Below are 19,705 nucleotides of genomic sequence, written 5' to 3' on the forward strand. Positions count from 1 at the left end.
CTCATTTCATGAGGAATAAGGGATGTCGAAGGAAGAGTGTTCTTTCAACTTCCTGCTGTGTAGACAGTGCCTAAAGCCAAGTTAAGCTATTTCGACTTTAAGTTACACAATTGACGTAGCTGAAGTTGGGTAGCTTAATTTTACTTGAGCTCTGCTGCCTATGGCAGCTCAACTGTTGGAGGTTTTCATTTAGATGGGGATCAGATGTGTTTACCTCTGAAGCATCTAACACTGCTGGGAGTTGTTCATACCATAAGTGGAACTGCACTGTTAACAAATTATGATTCCCTTTATGACAAAACTATTGGGGAGTAAGGTTTCATTTTATAACCCATTAGCAGTTGCTTCTTTCTGCATTACCATTGTCCATTTGGCTTCAGTTCACTTGACCTACTACATGCTCTGCTTCCTTTTAAAATTCTTTCAGATAAATAAACACAAGACACTTCTCATCCTAAAAGAAATTAGCAGATGTACTCATCATGTGGTGTACCATGGAACAGAATTTTCCAGCAGTCATCCAACTTCTATATCTGAATAAGTTTTGAATCCATATCAGTGGGATTTTTAATTATACTAGACTGCTGTAACACGTTAGCTAACATTTTAGGATGTAGGGCTCTCAAGGTTTGTTGATAATTACAGACTATAAAAACACAACTGCTTAGCTCTCCCAAATAATAATATTTCTTCTTAGGTATTTATTTTGAAAAACACTAACATTAAAGTGATGCAACAGTTTACAAACCACCAGCAGTCTGACTTGTTTAACTTAGCATCTTTGATGCTATCAAATGTCTAAAAATGAGTTTAAAGCAACTACAATTTCTGTATTTTCCTGTTTATGTTGTATATTTGACCACTCTTCGCACATAGTCATCATTGTCCCTCTTACATAGTCAGTTCCAGAGAGAATAAAGGAAAAAGTAATTGTAGAGCTCCAAAACTTAGCGGAGGTGCTCGGGGGCATGACTAGCAACTGAAACTACATTTAAAACTTGACAAGTTGTTGATACTGCCTCTTTAAAATAACTCTCAAGCACCATAGTGATAGAAATGTAGCCGTGTTAGTCTGGGGTAGTTGAAGCAAAATGCAGGACAATGTAGCACTTTAACAGTGACTTCAAAATGTTTTAAAGGAGAAGCAACCACCAGGTGGCAACAAGTGGTAAGAAAACTTTCATTAGTGAATTTACAATGGCTTAGTTAGAAAAATGTGAATGAATTTTTTTTCTCAAAGTGATTGTTCTCTATTTGACTTATCAGTACTCCATCCTCAAAGGAAACCTGCACAACACTATCAAAAGATGAACCTGGGAGCGTAAATTCATAACTTTTCTACATGTTAAAAATAAACTCTGGAGTCCTGGCTTATTACAACAATCTATAACACATTAACAACCTTCCTCGCTGCTCCCAGTTTTTCATTCCCACAACTGGAAAAGTATTAACCAGCCACTTCACTTTGAATGGTCCCTTGAAATATGTCTTAACTGTCTCTGCTAAACAATCTGCTTCACTTTGTATTTAGCTGTTACACTCAAAGTATGTTTCTTAATCCTGAAGACAAGCTCTTGGCAAGCTGAAAAGACTGTTTCTCTCACCAGTAAAAGTTGGTCCAATAAAGGACGGGGATTGTGGATTCAAGCAAATTCTCATCTTAAATTTCAAATATGTTTCCCATCTAGATCTATAGTTGGTAACATTCCAGTTAACACCTTTCATTTAATTCTTCAGGATTTACAGAGATTTTGCGTTGATACAGGAAAATCCTTTAGAATAACATTTTAAACATTCTAGCAATCTGTTTCTGTCCTTTCACGCTAACAACCTGATACTTAGATGTGCCAAGTACCTTCACCTCTCATTTAACTTTGATCTTGTGTACACTGGAGATTTATTCTAATTTCAACCATGGGTGTCCAGCCATCAGTGTAGCTGTACTATAAACCCCTGGGCTATGTCTACACTGCAGGTTTTTTGCACAAGAACTTTTTGCACAAGAGTTCTTGTGCAAAAGTTCTTGCGCAAGAGCGCATCCACACTGCCATGGGCTTTTACACAAGAGATGTGCTTTGAGTTGTTGCACAAGGGTGCATCCACACTGCCATGTGCTTTTGCACAAGAGATGTGCTTTTGAGCAAGAGGGTCTATGGCAGTGTGGATGCTCTCTTGCACAAGAAAGCTCTGCTGGCCATTTTAGCCATAGAGGTTCCCTGTTTCCATCTCTTGCGCAAAAAGCCCTCTCTTCTAGCTACTGTAAACTTTCTTGTGCAAGAATGGGCTTGTAGTGTGGATGCTCTGCAAGTTTTTGAACAAGAACAGTCATTCTTGCACAAGAAGCCTGCAGTGTAGACACAGCCCTGGTGTAAACAAGGGAAAATAGTAGTGTTGATTTTTCACTAGTGCATTTTACCCCATTTCCCAGCAGGATTCCTGTAATCTTAAGTGTGTGTTGAATCAGTCTCTAGATTAATTTGCTCTCAATTTTTTTTATTTATCTTGCCCCCCTCCCACTCCAAGAATCTACACTGTGTACAAACTAAGACCCCAATTTGGGAAAGATTTATGCATGCATTAAACTTTATATATAGGTAGTCCTATAGAGTCTAGATCTCAGTGGAGCTATTCATGTGCATAAGATTAAGCAAGTGTATAAATCCCTGCAGGATCAGGACAGACAGACCCTAGAAGACATTTTACTATATAGCATGGTGCTAACTGGGATGGTAGATTTGGACTATTAGAGTAATAAGCACAATAACCAGGAACAAGGATTTGCACAAAGGGGATCTAAGATGATAGCCCCCAAAATATTTTCAAAGGAGTAATGAAGAAAAACCACATGGGCTAGTGAAAAAGGCCAAAAAGGTCAATGAACATGTCATTAACTTAGAAGTCATCTTTCTTATCTGCCTCTTTTGACTATCCAGTCTTTAAGTGCTTATAGACTGTTTTTCCTGTTACATTCCAGCTGAGCTTTCCCCTTGATATTTTTATACCCACTATATCTTCTTGTTTTTCCCCCTCTCCTATTTTTTCCTTCTCCCCCCCTCCCCTATTTATTTTTGTTCTGGGCATCCAACACTCTGGTTATCTGAAGAAGTGGGCTGTGCCCAGGAAAGCTCATGAGACCATCTACATGTTTTGTTAGTATTTAAAATGCTACCGGACCATTTGTTGTTTTTAAGTTTTTCTTTGAGCGTGTGTTTCTGCAATAAAATGTTTCTCATCTTGCTACCTTTCCAGGTTCGCTTAATGGTGTGTCTGGAGTCTTTGCCACTCAACAGTCCTTAATCCTCACGAGTGGGGAGGATCAAAAGGGATTCCCCTACACCACGAGCAGAGCTTTTCACTCCAAATGGTTTCAGCAATGCATTCCCCCTCCAAATGGAAAGCACAAAAATGAGTGAGGGAAGAAATGTCCAGCACTTAATGTGAGGTGAGCCCCCCCCCCCTAAAGTTGGCAGCTGATATAGTCGGGCACCTCCCGGCTCAGTGTGTCAGTGAGAAAGTAAGAGCATTGCTGGAGCGCGCTCAGGTTGCTCTTTCACTGCCATGCCCCGGAAGCGTCTAGCCCATAACTCATCACAGGGCTGGCTGGGATTTCGGGTTAGGTATCAACCCGGCCTCTTTCCACCTCTGCCGGCACCAGGCCTCGGCGCTGGTTTGGGGGGTTGTGTTTGGCTCGTCTCCCCGGCGCGGCGCCCGGGCCGGCCTTGGGTAAGAGCGCAGGCAGCAGCGCCTCCCGCAGCCTCCCCGGAGCCGCCTGCGTCTTCCGCCCCCGCCGGCGCCAAGGGGAAGCCGCGAGCAGCGCGCGGTCCTGGCTTTGCACCGCCCGGCGGGGAGCAGGCCCGCGACGCCCAGCGCAGCATTGGCCCTGCGTGGCTGCAGCCCCGGCCCACAGCAAGGAGCCACCCGGTGCGTTTCCCGCTCCCGCCTCCCTTTCCCAGGGAGCCCCGCTCCATACACCCCGGCCGGCCGAGCATGCAGGCAGCCCGGCAGGCTGCTCCCGGCCACGCACGGGGCATGTGGCCCGCCCCGCCAGGGATACGCCGATCGCCTCCTTCCTTTCCCCGTTTCTTGAATGAACAGCGAGGTGGAGCTCTCGGGATCCCGCCCCTCCTGCGCGGGCCTCTCCCGGCCCGTCTCCTCCCCGCCACTGGGCTCCGCTCCGCCTCCCTCCTCCTCTTGCCGCCGCGCTGTGCCTGTGCTTCCCCGGCCGCCACAGCGACGCGGAACGGACTGGCGCTCCAGCAGCACCACTGCAGACAGACTAGGGGGCTGCTCTGCCGGGCGGCTGACAAGGCTGCCGGTGCTGGGGCGGGAAAAGGGAGCGGGGAACAACTTCCTAGCTGCGGTCCTAATTTGTATGAATAATATTCCACACACGCCCCCATCCTCTTCCCTCCTCTGCACAGTGGGGGTTTCTTCCTTTTTTATACAAACAAAGCTGCTTTGGGAAGGCATTTGCTCCCGGGAGTTCAGGCAACCGCCACAATTTTGATGCTCCCTTTTTGAGTGTGTGGGTGTACGTGTGTGTGTGGGAGCGCTGGGCTGCACCTAGGGATCAGCCTCTGAATGAAACTACATGTATTCAATTGCATGTGTCTGTACCTTGCACTGGAGGGGAAAGCACAGCAGCACTTCTGCAAGAGCTTGGAGTCAAAGGTGTGTTTCATCTGCTCTTCACAATTTTGTTTTTTGTTTTGGGTTGTTCTTTTTCCTGGGCTCTGAGGCTGGATATTCTGAGCTTTGACATGTCTTTGGAGAGGTCTGTTTAACAGAAGGCGGGGAAATATTTTTTGAAATCCTTAGGGTTTTGTTTTTGTCCCTTTCCTGTCCCCTTGGTGATTTGATCTTGTGAAGCATCAAAGCAGCCAGAACTTAATGTGTCTGAAGACTTCTGATTTTTTTAAAGGAAACTTGACAGAGGAACATATTTATAGTTCAAGTAAGTACTTTTCACAGCAAATTTACATTGTGTAATTAAAAAAAAAACAGTGTTGAGATTTTTTAGTTTAAAGTGTATTGGATTAATATTCATCCAAGGCTGTTGAACAAATCAGTTTGAATTGCAGTTTTTGCAGTCTATGTTCTTCAACTCCTTCATTCACATGTGCTTGTTCAGCACCTTGGGGAACGTATGCACCTTGTTTTGAATAAGTATGAGATATTTTTTAAAAAAAATGTATTTCAGCATCAAGAAGAAAATGTTTCTAAAATAAGTATATAATAAGTAAACATGTGCTTCTGGAAATAAAATACACGTGCATCCAAACCGAGAAGTCGAAAGTACCTCTGAGACCTCAGAGCTACCATCATGAATGAAACCACATCAAATACAATAACTGGATTATAATTTTTGGTATTATTGTTATTGGCTACTTTACTTTTTTGGGTTCATTCTTCTCCTCTTCTTCCTCTCTCCTTCGTCCTTGTTGGAAATTATGGCTCATCCTGGGAGAAGAGGCTATGATAACCGGGAGATAGTGTTGAAGTACATCCATTACAAACTGTCACAGAGGGGGTATGATTGGGCTGCCAATGAAAACAGAGGACCAGTTTCTTCAAGTCTCTCTCCTCCTGCTGCTGCTGGGACCCCATCTGACCATGCTGGGCTGGTGTCTTTGCCGCCTGAACCCCCTGGTTCGGCTGCTGCTAGTAATGTGCCCCTTGGTGATGGGCTGCGCTCAGCACCACAGGCTGTTCACTTGACTCTGTGCCAAGCCGGAGATGAATTTTCCCGCCGCTATCACAGAGATTTTGCCCAGATGTCTGGGCAGCTGCACTTGACCCCATTCACGGCCAGGGGGCGCTTTGTGGCGGTGGTGGAGGAGCTATTCCGAGATGGGATTAACTGGGGAAGGATCGTGGCCTTCTTTGAATTTGGTGGCGTGATGTGTGTGGAGAGTGTCAACCGGGAGATGTCGCCTCTTGTGGACAGTATTGCTGTGTGGATGACTGAGTACCTGAACAGACACTTGCACAACTGGATCCAGGACAATGGAGGTTGGGTAAGTGTCCCGTATTTCTTTCTCTGTAAATTATGGTAGAATTTCCATCAATGTGGTCACATACTATAGTGATGCAAGCAGTATAGCAACCTATATAGACCAGAATATGAATATCATAATATACTTTAATTGACATAATGCAAGGCAGTGTTTTGGTCTGTGTTACTATAGTGTTTATCAGCATAGCTGTTGTTGGTGTGGAGCTTCTGGAATGTCATGTCATGCAGGAGTTAGAGTTTTGGTGTGGGAGTGGTCACAGTTCCCCATCCTTTGCTAAAAGCTTGGGTAAGAGGTGTATGCATGTATGTGCACACACTGAAAACAAACTTTCTTGTTGGCTGGTGCAGTGAGCGTTCTCCATTCTGTTTCAATGTACTTTAACCATTGAAATCATATGTATATGTTGCGCTATGGTAGAATGGATTCACAGAGCAGTGTGGGAAAGAAAAGCAGTGACATATCTAGGAATGATGCTATAGCCTAATGCTTGAATGAGGTTGAGGGAAAAGGAAAGCGTGTGTGTTTTGTGTATATGCTCATGTTAGTCAAGAATGCTGTAAGCAGGAGAACTCTATATTACAGATCATCAGATGGAGCAGTGTTTAAACTGAGCATCATCTGGTGTTTATAACATAAAAATATTAGAAAGATTTTACTGCATACGCTAAAAGTAATATTTTTAAATTGTCTTTTTCTAGTGCTTGTGTTGAATCAATTTCAGGTTAGGCAGAATAAAGTGTGGGGAGGAACTTTCTCTGACAGTTTTCTGGAGAGTGCATGCTATTTATTATAACCTGGTGTATTCCAAAGGCAAGAAGTATTTTATGAATTCCAGGGATTAAAAACAAACCAAAACTTTAACCTGGTGTATTCCAAAGGCAAGAAGTATTTTATGAATTCCAGGGATTAAAAACAAACCAAAACTCTGGCTGAGGTGGTTTTAGAAGGGAATAATTCAACCACAGGCAAAGAAAATCTACCATTTTCATCCATACAATCAAATCTCATCTGTTTCTGTCTCAAATAATAGTTTTGTCAATTGAAAGATGCTTTCTCCTTTTATTCATTTCATTCCTGCAGTATGCATAAAACCAATCTTGTATGATGTGCCTTAATGCATTTGTGAATCCAAGGAGCAAAAGACTCATTGCAACAGAAAACTTAATGTATGAGTCTGGGGGCTGTCATAAGTCATTTTAAAGAAGAAAATAGAATAGTTCTGGGATTCTAAAGGCCCTACTTCCGTCTGCTAGGTGGCATATTTATAGAGAGAGATTTGTTATATAGTACAATTTTAAGTTGCTTACTGCATTTTGCTTATGAAATTCATTTTTAAAACTATATATAAATTGTTACTGTACTTAAAGATTATAGATGCTGAAATATCACTTATCCACAGTGGCTGTGTCTATTCAAATATTGAGATCCTCCATTCTCTCCCATGGTTCTCAGCACAGGGTGTTTTACATCCAAGGGACTGGGAAACGTGTGGACTGACATTAGTAGGAAGAGCAGGCATTTGTGGCATTCTACCATGTTTGTGTTCTACTTCTGAAGTTAAACTTCAGGACAAGTGATTAAGACAGTGATATCGACTGAAATGTGGAAAACCCCCCAGCTTGTTTTGAAGGTTATAAATATGGCTTAAAAGTTGCAGGACAGCCCCTCAACATGGACCTGAAGGATAGCCTTCAAAGATAACATTTTTCAAAATGAGTCTTTAGCATTCTTTGGAACAGCTGTTTATGCTGTGCATAGGGGAAAAGAACATTTAGAATTTTATAGATCTAAAAAATTAGGCCAAACATTAAGGGAATGACTTCCACTGACTTACAGTGGCCTTTGGCTCAAGCCCTAATACTGTTATGTGTGCATACTATTTTCTATTTAAAAAATAAATAATGGATATAAATGAAAACTTTAAAAAGATTAAAATTCTTGGTCAAATGACTCAACCATATTCATATTCTTCACATTTAGAGATATAATAACCTAGATATCTAATACTAACAGCCTTTTAAAAAGAAAGATGCTTCTTAATACTGGCATGGTCATCGAAGTTTCATGTATGGACTGCTGATTTTTTTTTCTGATGTATGTGACACCATTTATTGTGGTGTGAATATATTGGTAATTTGCATATCTTTTATATATGTATATTATCAGGACACTTTATACAAATGAAAGTGTTTCTGTGAAATAGGTTGCACCAGTTGAGTCCCATGATTAATAGCATAGGTAGCAATTTCTAGGCTCTTAACAAATGAAGCTTCAAATGCAGCTGTTAGGATCCTCATTTCAGATGGAAAAAATCCAAGATAGCACTTCTCATAGAATTTGTTTTTTAAAGTGTGCAAAAGGAAAAACATACTTCATGGTATAATTTGTAATGTGATGACACTTCTTGCCAGGTGCTGGAAGCACTCTATTTAACCTGGTACTTATTCACAACATACCCAGCATATGCCCTTAGTACAGTGTAATGAATGTCTCTCTATAAATAATTACTCACATGCAGACATATGAACACTTTATGTGTTCTAAGCATAACTGTGTATCACATCTCAATACTACATTGGCACCAGGTATAGCCATATGAAATGCATATTTTTACAGCCTTCTGCTTTACAGTGTAATGGTCCAATCTGTACTATTATGATCTTTCATGATAAGATGTGATACTACAATGTATTGTTTATGAAGACTGCATCACAAACTGTAAGAGTCAAATGATCAGTCACAAACCTGTTTTAAGTAGCAAACAAGTTGCTCAGCTTGCAATTACTACTTTTGTGAGTGTACACCTCTGATAGCAGGTCTGAAAGTTTGGCTGTCACTGTCTTTAATAGCTGATTTTTATTTTTTTGAAACACCAGCAAATTGCTTTAAAAGGACCTACATTTATTATTTTATAAGGAAAACAAAGGAAGGGATCTAATTTATGGACTACAAATTTTAACAATTGTTAGATGTCTTCATGTTTATGTTGATTTAAAACACAAATCAAACTGCCTACATTAGGCTGTATTTTTACCTTGCCATTTCAGATACACATAAATATGACTAAAACAGTTGCACTCTGGATCGGATGCTAAAATACGTGCTGTGACTTGACAAAAGCATATTAATCAAATTACAAAAGTAATAAGGAAGACCAGGTTCTCCTATCTATTCAGTATAATGTCTATTTTCTGATTGTCCAGTTAATGGCTTAAATTTAATTTTTTTAATCTCATTATTTTAGCTATAGAACTTCTGTCCTGAAAACAGGTATACTGATGAGAACAGTTACTTATGAGTCTGATTTAGGGAATATTAAATGTTGTACCTTTGGAAATAACCATATTTGTTGTGGAATAATGCATTCCTAATAGACTAATATGGAACCAAAAGACTAAATTAGAGGTCAGCAGTGCCTCAGCTCTGGGCTTTGTGGTAGCCCAACAGGTAACACTCTTCTTGGGTTTGAGGGGAGGGTGTGTTGGGATGGAAGAGGAAGGAATTTAAAAACAAAGAAGAGAAGGTCATGGAATGAGAGAGATTAATCCTTATTTGTGTTAATGGTCAATTCAGGTAAGTATGAAAAATTTTACTTTGATTTACCTTTTTAAAAAAATGCTGTACAGGAATGTAATTTATTTAGGGCTAGATGGTGATACTCTTACTTCATTGCATCATACCTTGCTCCTTGAGAAAGCCCATTTGGTTTCAGAGAGACAATTTAAAACATAAGGTCTTATGCAGTAAGGACATCAAACTCTGTCCCTTTGCTGTCTTATTGACTGCATTAGCTGTTGCTTAATTTATGACTCCTTTTTTAAAATACTAATATGAGTTCTTTTAAGCCTCACTCTGATTCCATTTAATGCCCATGTCACTATTGACTGTTAGAGAATGTCTAGCAAGTATGAAATCTGGTCCACTTACAAAAATTGATAGTAGTTGAAGGTACAAAAGCTTCTTCAGAATCCTTTGTCAGGTTTTGTGGTTTTACAATCAGATTTTCTTATTTATCAAAATATTTTTCTCTGAGCTCTTGCTGACAAACTAATTCTGTTAATGCCTGTGTAACAGAAGAAAGGAATTCTGTAAGAGAACCTGTGGAACTGACTATATACAAGCTGTTGTCCAGTGGCGGCCCGTCAATATAGGCGAACGAGGAGGTCACCTAAGGCGCCAAGATAAACGGCTGTTGAGGGCTTTGGACGCGGGGGCGCCGATTGCGCATTTCGCCTAGGGCACCAGTTGCCGGCAGCTCCTCGAGGGCCACTCCTGCTGTTGTCAATTGCAAAAAGTAAACAAAGTGAAAAAAGAGGAAATAATGTATTTTCTCTAATTTATTTCATGTGTAGTAATTGCAGATGTATTTACAACAATGTTCTGAAAGAAGTGTTGATTTTAACTTTGATCATGTATCTTTAAAGGTGGAATACTACTGTCCTAGGAAATGGCTATATAATATTGCCAATTGTAGTTAATTGCCTTCATCTGGCAAAGAAATGTGTTCAAACAGCTGGTTTATAGAATAGGTTTATTCAGTGCTGAGAACTATTTTTTTCTGTGTTTGTATCAATACTTGTGTTATCTGTGGTGAGAAAAATATCTAGTTTAAGATTGGAGTTTTAGTATGTGGATTGAAACTACAGTTTGCTAATCCACAAATGCATGGTAAATCCAATCAAATGGCTTTTATTTCACAGTGTGTTGACAAAGCACTGATTCACTAGAAGAGGCACAGAACCCATTCAGTGATGTGTGAAATTATATTTTGAGCAGGGACATTTTCCCAGCAGCCAAATGTCAGGGCCCAGATTTTCTAGCATGGTACTGTCTGTTTGCACTGCATCACTAGTGGAATCTGACTCTAAAGGGGATTTTTAACTCCCTAAGGAGAGTTATCTCAACATAAAGTGGATCGTTTTGGTTTTGCAGGCCTGGGGTAACTGGGAAAAGGGCTGCTATCTGAGAAAAGGGGGAACCATGCTGGTGTACTGTTTTGACCCACTGTGGTGGTTTTGGTCTCTTGTGGTCACTGCTTGTTGGTGTAAATTATAGGAAATCTTGGGATCCTTTGAGCAACAAAAGGAATTGCCAGAATTTGTAAAATGCAAAGGTTGTGTGTGTGTGCGCGCGCGCGCGAGGAGACCTGGTTTCTATTCACTAACCTCCTATGTGACCTTCCTTAGGGTCAGTTCCTCTCTGTTTTCTCTCCCTCTCTGTTTTCTCTCCCACCTTTTGTTTGACTTGTCTGTTTAGACTGTAATATCTTCAGGACTGTCTCATCTTCAGGACTGTCTTTTACCATTGAGAGACTTCTAGATATTACAGTAGTGAATTGCTACTAATTAATGTACAAGTGGTACATTAAGTGCTCCTAATTAATGTACAAGCGGTATATTAATGTCTGGCAGATGCTTTGTGCGGATAAGCCATAGCTGCTTAAACTTAGTTAACAGCAATAAAACAGAATAAAATACGGTGAGAAATCTGATTAAATAACACATCTTCTTTAACAATATGGATTTTTTTTTAATCTTCTGTTTCTCATTTTTTTCATTCCTTTTTAGTAATTCAGTTTACGGGTAAAAATGTAAAGCTACATATTCATAAACAGCCACCAACTTAAACCCCTCCAACGCATTATCAATAACCTACAACCTATACCGGAACATGATGCTACACTCTGAGAGGCTCTGGGTGACAGACCTGTACTCTCCTATAGACAACCACCTAACCTCAGGAAGATTCTCACTAACAACCACAGGGCATATCACATTAAAACTAACCCTGGAACTTTCCCTTGCAACAAACCCTGTTGCCAGCTTTTTCCACACATTTACTCTGGAGACACTATCACTGGACCTAACCATGTCAATTATATGATCAAGGGCTCATATCCTGTCAGCCAGCATTTATTTCAGTCAAATTGGCTATTCCCTTAAAGACCTGAAAACATGTGTCTTACAACAAAGAGACACTAACACCAGATTACAGAGGGACTTTTATTTATGCTAAATTTTGACATGTTGCGAATGGGCCTTAATCGAGATGATAATTATCTTACACTTTACAAAGACAGACTCCTCACCTTTTGATATTCGTAGTGACCCCAGATTAGCCACTTAATTGACTCTTACAGTAAGCAGTTTCCTCCTGCCTTGTCACTCCCCTCCCACCCCGCCCCCATCTTCTGTTTATTAGCCACCTTCTGTTGGCTGCACCTTCTATGTAGCTGATCTGCCAGTTTGTAATTTTTTTACTTTTTTCATTGTATCCCTCTGTTATATAATGGTCATGCCAATTCACTTTCAGAATATGATCTGAAAAAGTGGGTCTTCCCCACGAAAGCTCATCACCTAATAAACTATCTTGTTAGTCTTTAAAGTGCTACATGACTGCTTTTTCTGTTTTGCCGGCTACCTCTTTGTTAATATTCATAAAAGTATCCATTTTGTCACATACTGGAGCAATTTTCTTTTAGTGATGGCTTTGTATTTTGATTGGATGATTTTGTTCTACTTTTAGTAAATTGTATTTTCTCATTTTTAGTTCCAAGTGACTGCTCATCAGACTCTCCAGCATGATTTATAGTCACACTTTCTAGTAATTGTTTCTTAAACAGATGCAGTTCATGTCAACAATCACAAAATAGCATGAGCTCCAGAAAAGCCACAGCCATAATTTTTTTTCTTGTCTTTCCCATCTAAGTTCATACAGCTTGACAGCTGAATTGATGACCCCCTCGGAAACAGCGTGTGTGTGCGTGGGTGGCACATGTTTAGAGGTTTCTAGCACTTAGTACATCCACAGTGCCATTCCTAAATATATGAATCATTTTGTAGCAGTAGTTTAGCCACTCTAAAAAACAAAACGAAAACAAAACCCCAGCAAAAGCACATTACAAATAGAAAACAGAACTGTTTTAATATTAAACTGTCTTAATATTTGAAGTTCAAAGGGTTAACTAGAGTATCTAATTGTATGGCATTCTGGTGGAACGTGATCTCATGTTCTCTGAAGTTGATGGGAACATTTCCACTGACGCTGGCCGAAGTCCATGGATTGCTAAACTCATGGGTCCTATTTTCTGTTCACAATGGTATAAATTAAAAGTAATTGCATTTGTTATATTACATTGGTCACAGACCAGTTTTACACCAGTCTGGCTCGTGGTTTGTTCATCATGCAACAACATACAAAGACAGCCAACAAATTAACTTTTACTAATTAACTTGGCACTTATTGACTGAGTCAGTGCCCACTGAGGTACAGGGAAAGTCTTTGGTTGATATCAGTGGATCAGACTTTTAATCTTTTCTCTATTATTTTCCACCACTGGTTGGAATATACACGTAATGCTTTATTTCTATCTTATGATCAAATAGTAATAACAATCATAACTGAGAAGGCAGTCATTACTCAGTTGCAACAAAATAAACTTATTTTTGAGGGCAGTACTGGAATAGTGTTTCTCATTCGAGGCACAATAATAGAATAGGTGAAGGTGTGTGGTGCTCTAAATCTGTTCCACATCAGAATAACATCCAGGCCTTCTTGGCGCACACAGCCACTGATGACAGGCTTGGGGAATTTTTATTTTGTTCTAGCTTTTGGTTTCATTAATGATCAGATTTATATTTGGCTTGTAAAAGAGCATGAAATGTGATAACTTTTCCAAGTTCACCCAGGAATCTGACATTCCTTCTTTTCCTGTTGGGAGATGTGCAGTATGCTATATCCCAGTGGTAGCTGGCTTTTACCAATGTTATTATTTTGAAGCTTGAATTTAATACAGAGGAATCTTGAAATGTTCCACTTATTGCAAAGCTTCCTGTAGTTACCTGCATTTTACAAATTAGCAAGTATCAAACAAACATGCTTTAAAGAAGAGAGAAATAAATTGCATAATCCACCTATTTATTTAGGGCCAAATCCTGTTCCAATTGAAGTCACTGAACATTTTCCATTGACTTCAGTGGGAAGATGAACAGACCTCTTTTTTAGGCAATTGTAATTAAATTGTATCTGTTTATGATACAAGAAAACGTAACCATTTAAATAAAAGGCAATAGCTTTTAAACTAATAGAAAATACTTTTTATATAATACATCATTAACCCCTGGTGTTTGGATTAGAAAGCCTGCCTTAAAAAGAGGTACACAAGAAGCTCAATTTATTTACAGAGAGAAGGTTAAAGGTTAACACAGTTCATAAATACAATATCTACATGGGGAACAGAAATTTGATAATAGAGGGATCTTCAATCTAGCAGACAGAGGTATAATGAGCCCCAATAACTGGAAGTTGTAGCTAGATGAATGTACTAGAAATAAGGCATGCATTTTTAACAGTATAAGTTATTAATCATTGGAACAGTTGCCCAACAGGCATAGTAGATTTTCCATCACCTGAAATTTCTAAATCAAGATTGGATATTTTCTTAAAAGATATGCTCTAGTTCAACCACAGCTATTGGATTGGAAGCAGAATAAGTTCCATTAAGTCTTATGCCTGCGTTTATTCAGGAGGTCAGATTAAAAGATCTTTTTAAAGTGTATGATTTCTATTATACAAGATATCACTGAGTTTGTTTAGTTAGATTTAAGAAAGATTTATATGGATAGTGAAAACATCTACACTTACATTAGATAGGATAAAATTGCTGCCTATAACATGTCTGAACCCTTCTGAATCAAGGGATAAATCACACAATAACTGATGACGTTTGGGAGAAATTTCAATTGGTAGGTTAGTCCATCGTTGTTCATCTGCACTGCAACACTATTTTGGGATACCAGAATATCCCGAAATAACTAACCCACATCTTCTCAGCAAGCCCATTATTTCAGGCTCGCTATTCTGATGTCCCTGTAAACCTCATTCTATGAGTAATAAGGGATGTTTCAGAATAGCGCTTTATTTAGACAGAGCCGAATGACAAAATAAGCTATTTTGAAAGAGCATCGAAATAAGATACGCAATTTGTGTAGCTCAAATTGAGTATCTTATTTTGAGTTACGGTGCAGTGTAAACCCACTTTATGTGATTTCTTGTACCTTCCTAAGAGTAATTGATATTGGTCATTGTCAGAGACAAGATGCTGGACTAGATAGACTGTTGGTGTAGTGTGGGAATGCCTGCATTTACTTTATAGTTTACTCAAATATAGAATTAAGTCTCTAATTGAGAGGCCTTGGTATAGCAATTCTTATGTTTAAAGCTATGTTGAGAAGTGGAGATGAGTCTGGCTTCTTTTCAGAGTGTTGCATTTGAAGGATATTGTGTTACATATTGATACAATTTTTAATAAGGTTAGAAGATGTTTTTATTAATTGTAATTTTTCTTTCTGAGCATTTACACCATTGAATTCACTGCTGTACTCATGTGTTTATCTTTTAAAATCTAATTATTACTAAAATTTGTTAATGAACAGGAATAATGCTGCATTAAAAGAATGCTGTTATTCCATGTTACAAATAAAATGAGGGAAGAGTTGGTTACTATGTCTTTTAATAGGAAAGATAACTCACCACTACTATGTATGAGTGGGTTTTATGCTATTAAGATGTATGATTTAATGTACAGCAATCCTATGTAATCAAAGGAAATTATCTCCTTTTCTCTGAAAGAGATATTAAAGCATTGTGGTCTAGTTATTAGGGAAGGGGGCTGGGAATCAGAACTCCTTAACTTTCTTTCTTGGGTCTACTACTAATTGTGTGTGATCTTGAGTGAGTCATTTAATCTCTCTCTCGGTCTCAGTTTACCCAACCAAGAAATGGATACGTGATATGTCTGCCTCATAACAATGCTGAGAAGCACAAGTCACCAGGGAGTTTAGGCCTACCAAAAAAAAAAAAAGTTCATTAACAAGAGCTAATATTAGCAGAACGGTTTTTCATGAAAGTTTTAGGTTTAGATTTAAACAAAATTCTATTGTGCATTCATTCATTATTGTTGCTGTTGGCTAGTATGTGAGAACCAGAAGGTAATTAGATAAGAAAGTGACTAATGGCCAAATTTAATGCAATGAATTGCTGAAAAATAAAAGGTAAACTGTTTAAATATAAATGAGATTTAAAAGCTTTCAGTTTTAATAGTGCAATGTGTTTAGCAAAGAGGTAGAGGAAATTACCAATGTATAGAAAAACAAGTTATTTTGGTCAATTTGAAGGTTGGTTTGCTGCTTGTAGATTATTTGGAAAATCCATGAAAAATGTTCTGTGCTATAGTTTGCATCTTTAAGCCTTTCCCTTGTGCATGATTAGGTCTTTCCTGATAAACATTTAACAAAGGAAACGCCTTCCTTTCAGTTTGTCTTATACACATATGTATACAACTAATTACATTATTTTAGCAGTACCCACACAATACATGTGCTCCTCCACCTAGCACAAACCTGTTTCCTAAATAAGTAAAGCTTAGGCACAATTAGACAAAAAAAAAAGACCTATTTGCTCAAATAAGTTATGTCTAATTACCAAATCAGTGGTGCTATTCATGAGCTTAAAGTTAGGCATGTGCTTAAATAACTTGTTGAATTGGGGCTTGTCTGTCCTTGGTGTAGACAGAACTCCTATCTGAAACTTTTGCTTGTGTGGTGACATTAGGATTGGGTATCATGGCTTTAGTCCAGTGAAATGTCTTTTACAGCAATACTTTTGTACATTGCAAAGCTTGTATTACTGTGGTTAAATAACTTTTATCAATTTCATACCAGAGGAAAGAGCATTTATACTCAAGTCATAATTTTCTTTAGGAGAACCTGTGAATCAGAGTTTCAAAGGACAAAAGAACTTAGGAACAGGTTTGCTGAGTTGGAGAATGGAGAAGGGGCACAGCAGCAGTAACTGAAATTGGGAGGGCAAAGAGGAGGAGATGAGCAGCTAATCTTGTAAGAAGAGCTAGAGTTTAGATACCCAGAGTTCAGAACCCCAGGAGATATAGGATGACTCATAGAAGTTTTCATGGGAGAATAAAAGACAAGAGGACTTGCAGCCAGAAAAAAACAGTTAGAAAGCCAGAGGATCACACCATCACCAGGAAAAGACAAATCTTTACAACTGAGGACTCCCTACTAAGAATGACAGGCCTGTCATCAGAGCTGATCCAGAGAACAGAAGAGTGTGTTGTCTGCCAGCCACTAACATACAGGATATGGACCAGAGGCTGAAGAGGATTTTGATGGGAGCAGAAAAGAATCTACTGATTGCCCTTCATGTGGGAACAAATGATATATCTAGATTTTCATTGGGAGATGATGCCAAATATCATGCGGGGGAAGATGCTTGATAAAATGGAGGATGAGGTGATCTCCAGTGGGATTATGCCTGTCCCTAGAGGAGGAGAACAGAGATGGGGCAAGATCATGACGATCAGATCAACACATGACTAAAGCAGGAGTGCTATAAGGAAGGTTTTGGAATGTTCGATCACTGAGAGGCATGCATGGACAGAGGATTGTTCTCGTGGGATGGACCCTTCCTGAGTACGGAGGGAAATAGACCTCTGGGATGGAGGTTGGCACAACTCATTAGAAGAGCTTCAAATTGGAACTTGGAGGAGATGGTAGGTGCTCGTGAGATCTCCACGCCTGATTTTCACATTGAGAGGGAGGAAAATCAAATAAGAAAGGATACAGCAATTGAGAAAGGAACAACAGTGGGTAAGAGAAATGGACATTACAGGGAAAAGATAGGTGATTCTGGCAGTTGAATGACTATGTGCAATTGAGTGAGAAATGTGGATGAAGCCAAACCGCAACGATTAAGATGATTGTAGACCAATGCAAAGATGATTGTAGACCTGGGTAAAATGAGTTTAAAAAAATGGAAGAACTAGAATTTCCAGGGCAGGAAGTGAAACCAGGGATAGGGATAACAGAAATATGGTGGAATAGTAGTCATGACTAGAATACAGGTTTTGAAGAGTATATGCTGTTCAGGAATAAACAGAAATAAAGGCCAAAAGTAGTAAAGTACCATTAATGATGTCATAGACTATGTAAAGAAGTTAGATGTGTTGGAATGGATAAGAGAGAGTCCCATTTGGACCAAAATCATTTTAGAGGAAGAAAGCAACTAGAGGTTCCCCAGGCTCTAGATTCTGATTTGGCTATGGATAGAGATCTCTTTAATGTTTTTCATGAAATAATCACATTTTTCTCAGAAGTATTTAAGAGACTTTCACTTCCCCGACAGAGGTTGGAGGACAAGTGCTACTAATAATAGTGGGGCGCTCAGATCTTCCTGGTTGTGATAGTTGTTAGATTTCTTTACCAGACAGTAGCTCAATTAATAAAAAGTAATGCCATTTTAGATATGCTTTTGGTGAATAGTGAAGACCTCATAAAAAAAACTGGCTATAAGGTACAACCTTGGTTCAACTGTTCATGAGCTTGCTAAGTTGCACCTCCCTAAACCGGGACTCTTTCGTCCGGCAATTTCTGTGGTCTGGCAAGACTATGGATGTTGCTGATCGAGAGAGACCAAGGCAAGAGAGCTGGTAGTTGAGAGCCCTGGGAAAGGTGAAGTTATTGGTAATGGGGCCAAGCCCTGAGCAACCCAGCATCAGTAGCATGGCCGAGGTAGCAGGGCAGGGGCGACCTGGCAACCCAGCTGGGGCCGTGGCAGCCTGAGTGGGGCTGCGTGCCAGCCTGTCAGTGTGCTGTGGCAGCCTGGATGCCAGTAAGGCCGGGCTGCGGCAGTCCAGCAGGGACTTTGCCAGTGGTTAAGGGTCTATTACAGGAGCGGATGGGTGAAGTTCTGTGGCCTGCATTGTGGAGGAGGTCATGCTCCCTCCTGGCCTTAAAGTCTGTGAGAATACTTAGAGATTGCAGTGCAGAATGTAGGCATGTGAGTTACTTCGTACTTAAGGAAATACCCATTTAGGTTTTTTTAAAACAGCTTCTGAGAGTCATTTTAGACTTTATTTTAAAAAATGTTCCCAGTTAGAAAAGCATTTTAGTGGATGTACAGAATTAAAAAAGTAGAGCTCTCTACTCCCAAATCTGAATTAAAAACAAACAAGACTCTGCAAATCTAAGTTAGGATAGACACAATCAAGAACAATCCACTGAGATCACCTGGGAACCGCTCTGCACGGACATTCAGTTTAGAGATTGTTAGTTCACTGCTGGGGTACATTTGTAGGCCATACGCAGTCTGTCATATAATCAGGAATTGAGCCAAGTAACGCTTCATAGATCAAAATCAAAAGCCTGAATTGCACTAGGAAATGAATAGGAAGCCAGTGCAGTATAAATGTCATTTACTCTGATTTTTATGGCCTCTTTACATTACATGTGGCAGATCTTTATGTGGTATATATTGTCAGGAATAGGGATCCTGTTTAATTAGTCCTGTTTTCAAATTATCATTTGACCTATACCATTTCTTTTTTGTTCCAAACATACTTGTGTAGTAATAATAAACACTAATACCATTTCACATTTTATAGGAGAGAACTACTTTGCTCACCTCTTAAATTTATTTACTTTTAGAATGAAAGGTGGTAACTCTTTAGCATCACTTAAACAACAGTTTAGGACAGGACATGAAAATTATTGTAGTGATTTGAAACTTCACGTGGCAGGCAGAATATAAATAGATGACCCAAGTTGTAATTCCATCTGAATGCTGTAGTAATTCATCATTGTCTTCAGAGCCTCTTCAGTAGATAATTCTAC

The 19,705-nt window shown here is 39.5% G+C and overlaps 1 protein-coding gene across 2 annotated transcripts in view; it reads left to right on the top strand.

Moving 5' to 3' along the window:
- The first annotated feature begins 4,765 nt into the window (after positions 1-4,765).
- BCL2 (BCL2 apoptosis regulator) overlaps positions 4,766-19,705 on the top strand; it is a 139,549-nt gene continuing 124,609 nt past the window's right edge. For both annotated transcript variants that reach the window (XM_006122882.4, XM_075921375.1), the window contains exon 1: positions 4,766-6,017. In XM_006122882.4, coding sequence (XP_006122944.2) covers positions 5,451-6,017 — 567 coding nt within the window. In that variant the 5' untranslated portion in view covers positions 4,766-5,450. The remainder of the gene's footprint in view (positions 6,018-19,705) is intronic.

Source organism: Pelodiscus sinensis, chromosome 2 (assembly GCF_049634645.1).
Source record: "Pelodiscus sinensis isolate JC-2024 chromosome 2, ASM4963464v1, whole genome shotgun sequence".
NCBI classification, from domain to species: Eukaryota; Metazoa; Chordata; order Testudines; family Trionychidae; genus Pelodiscus; species Pelodiscus sinensis.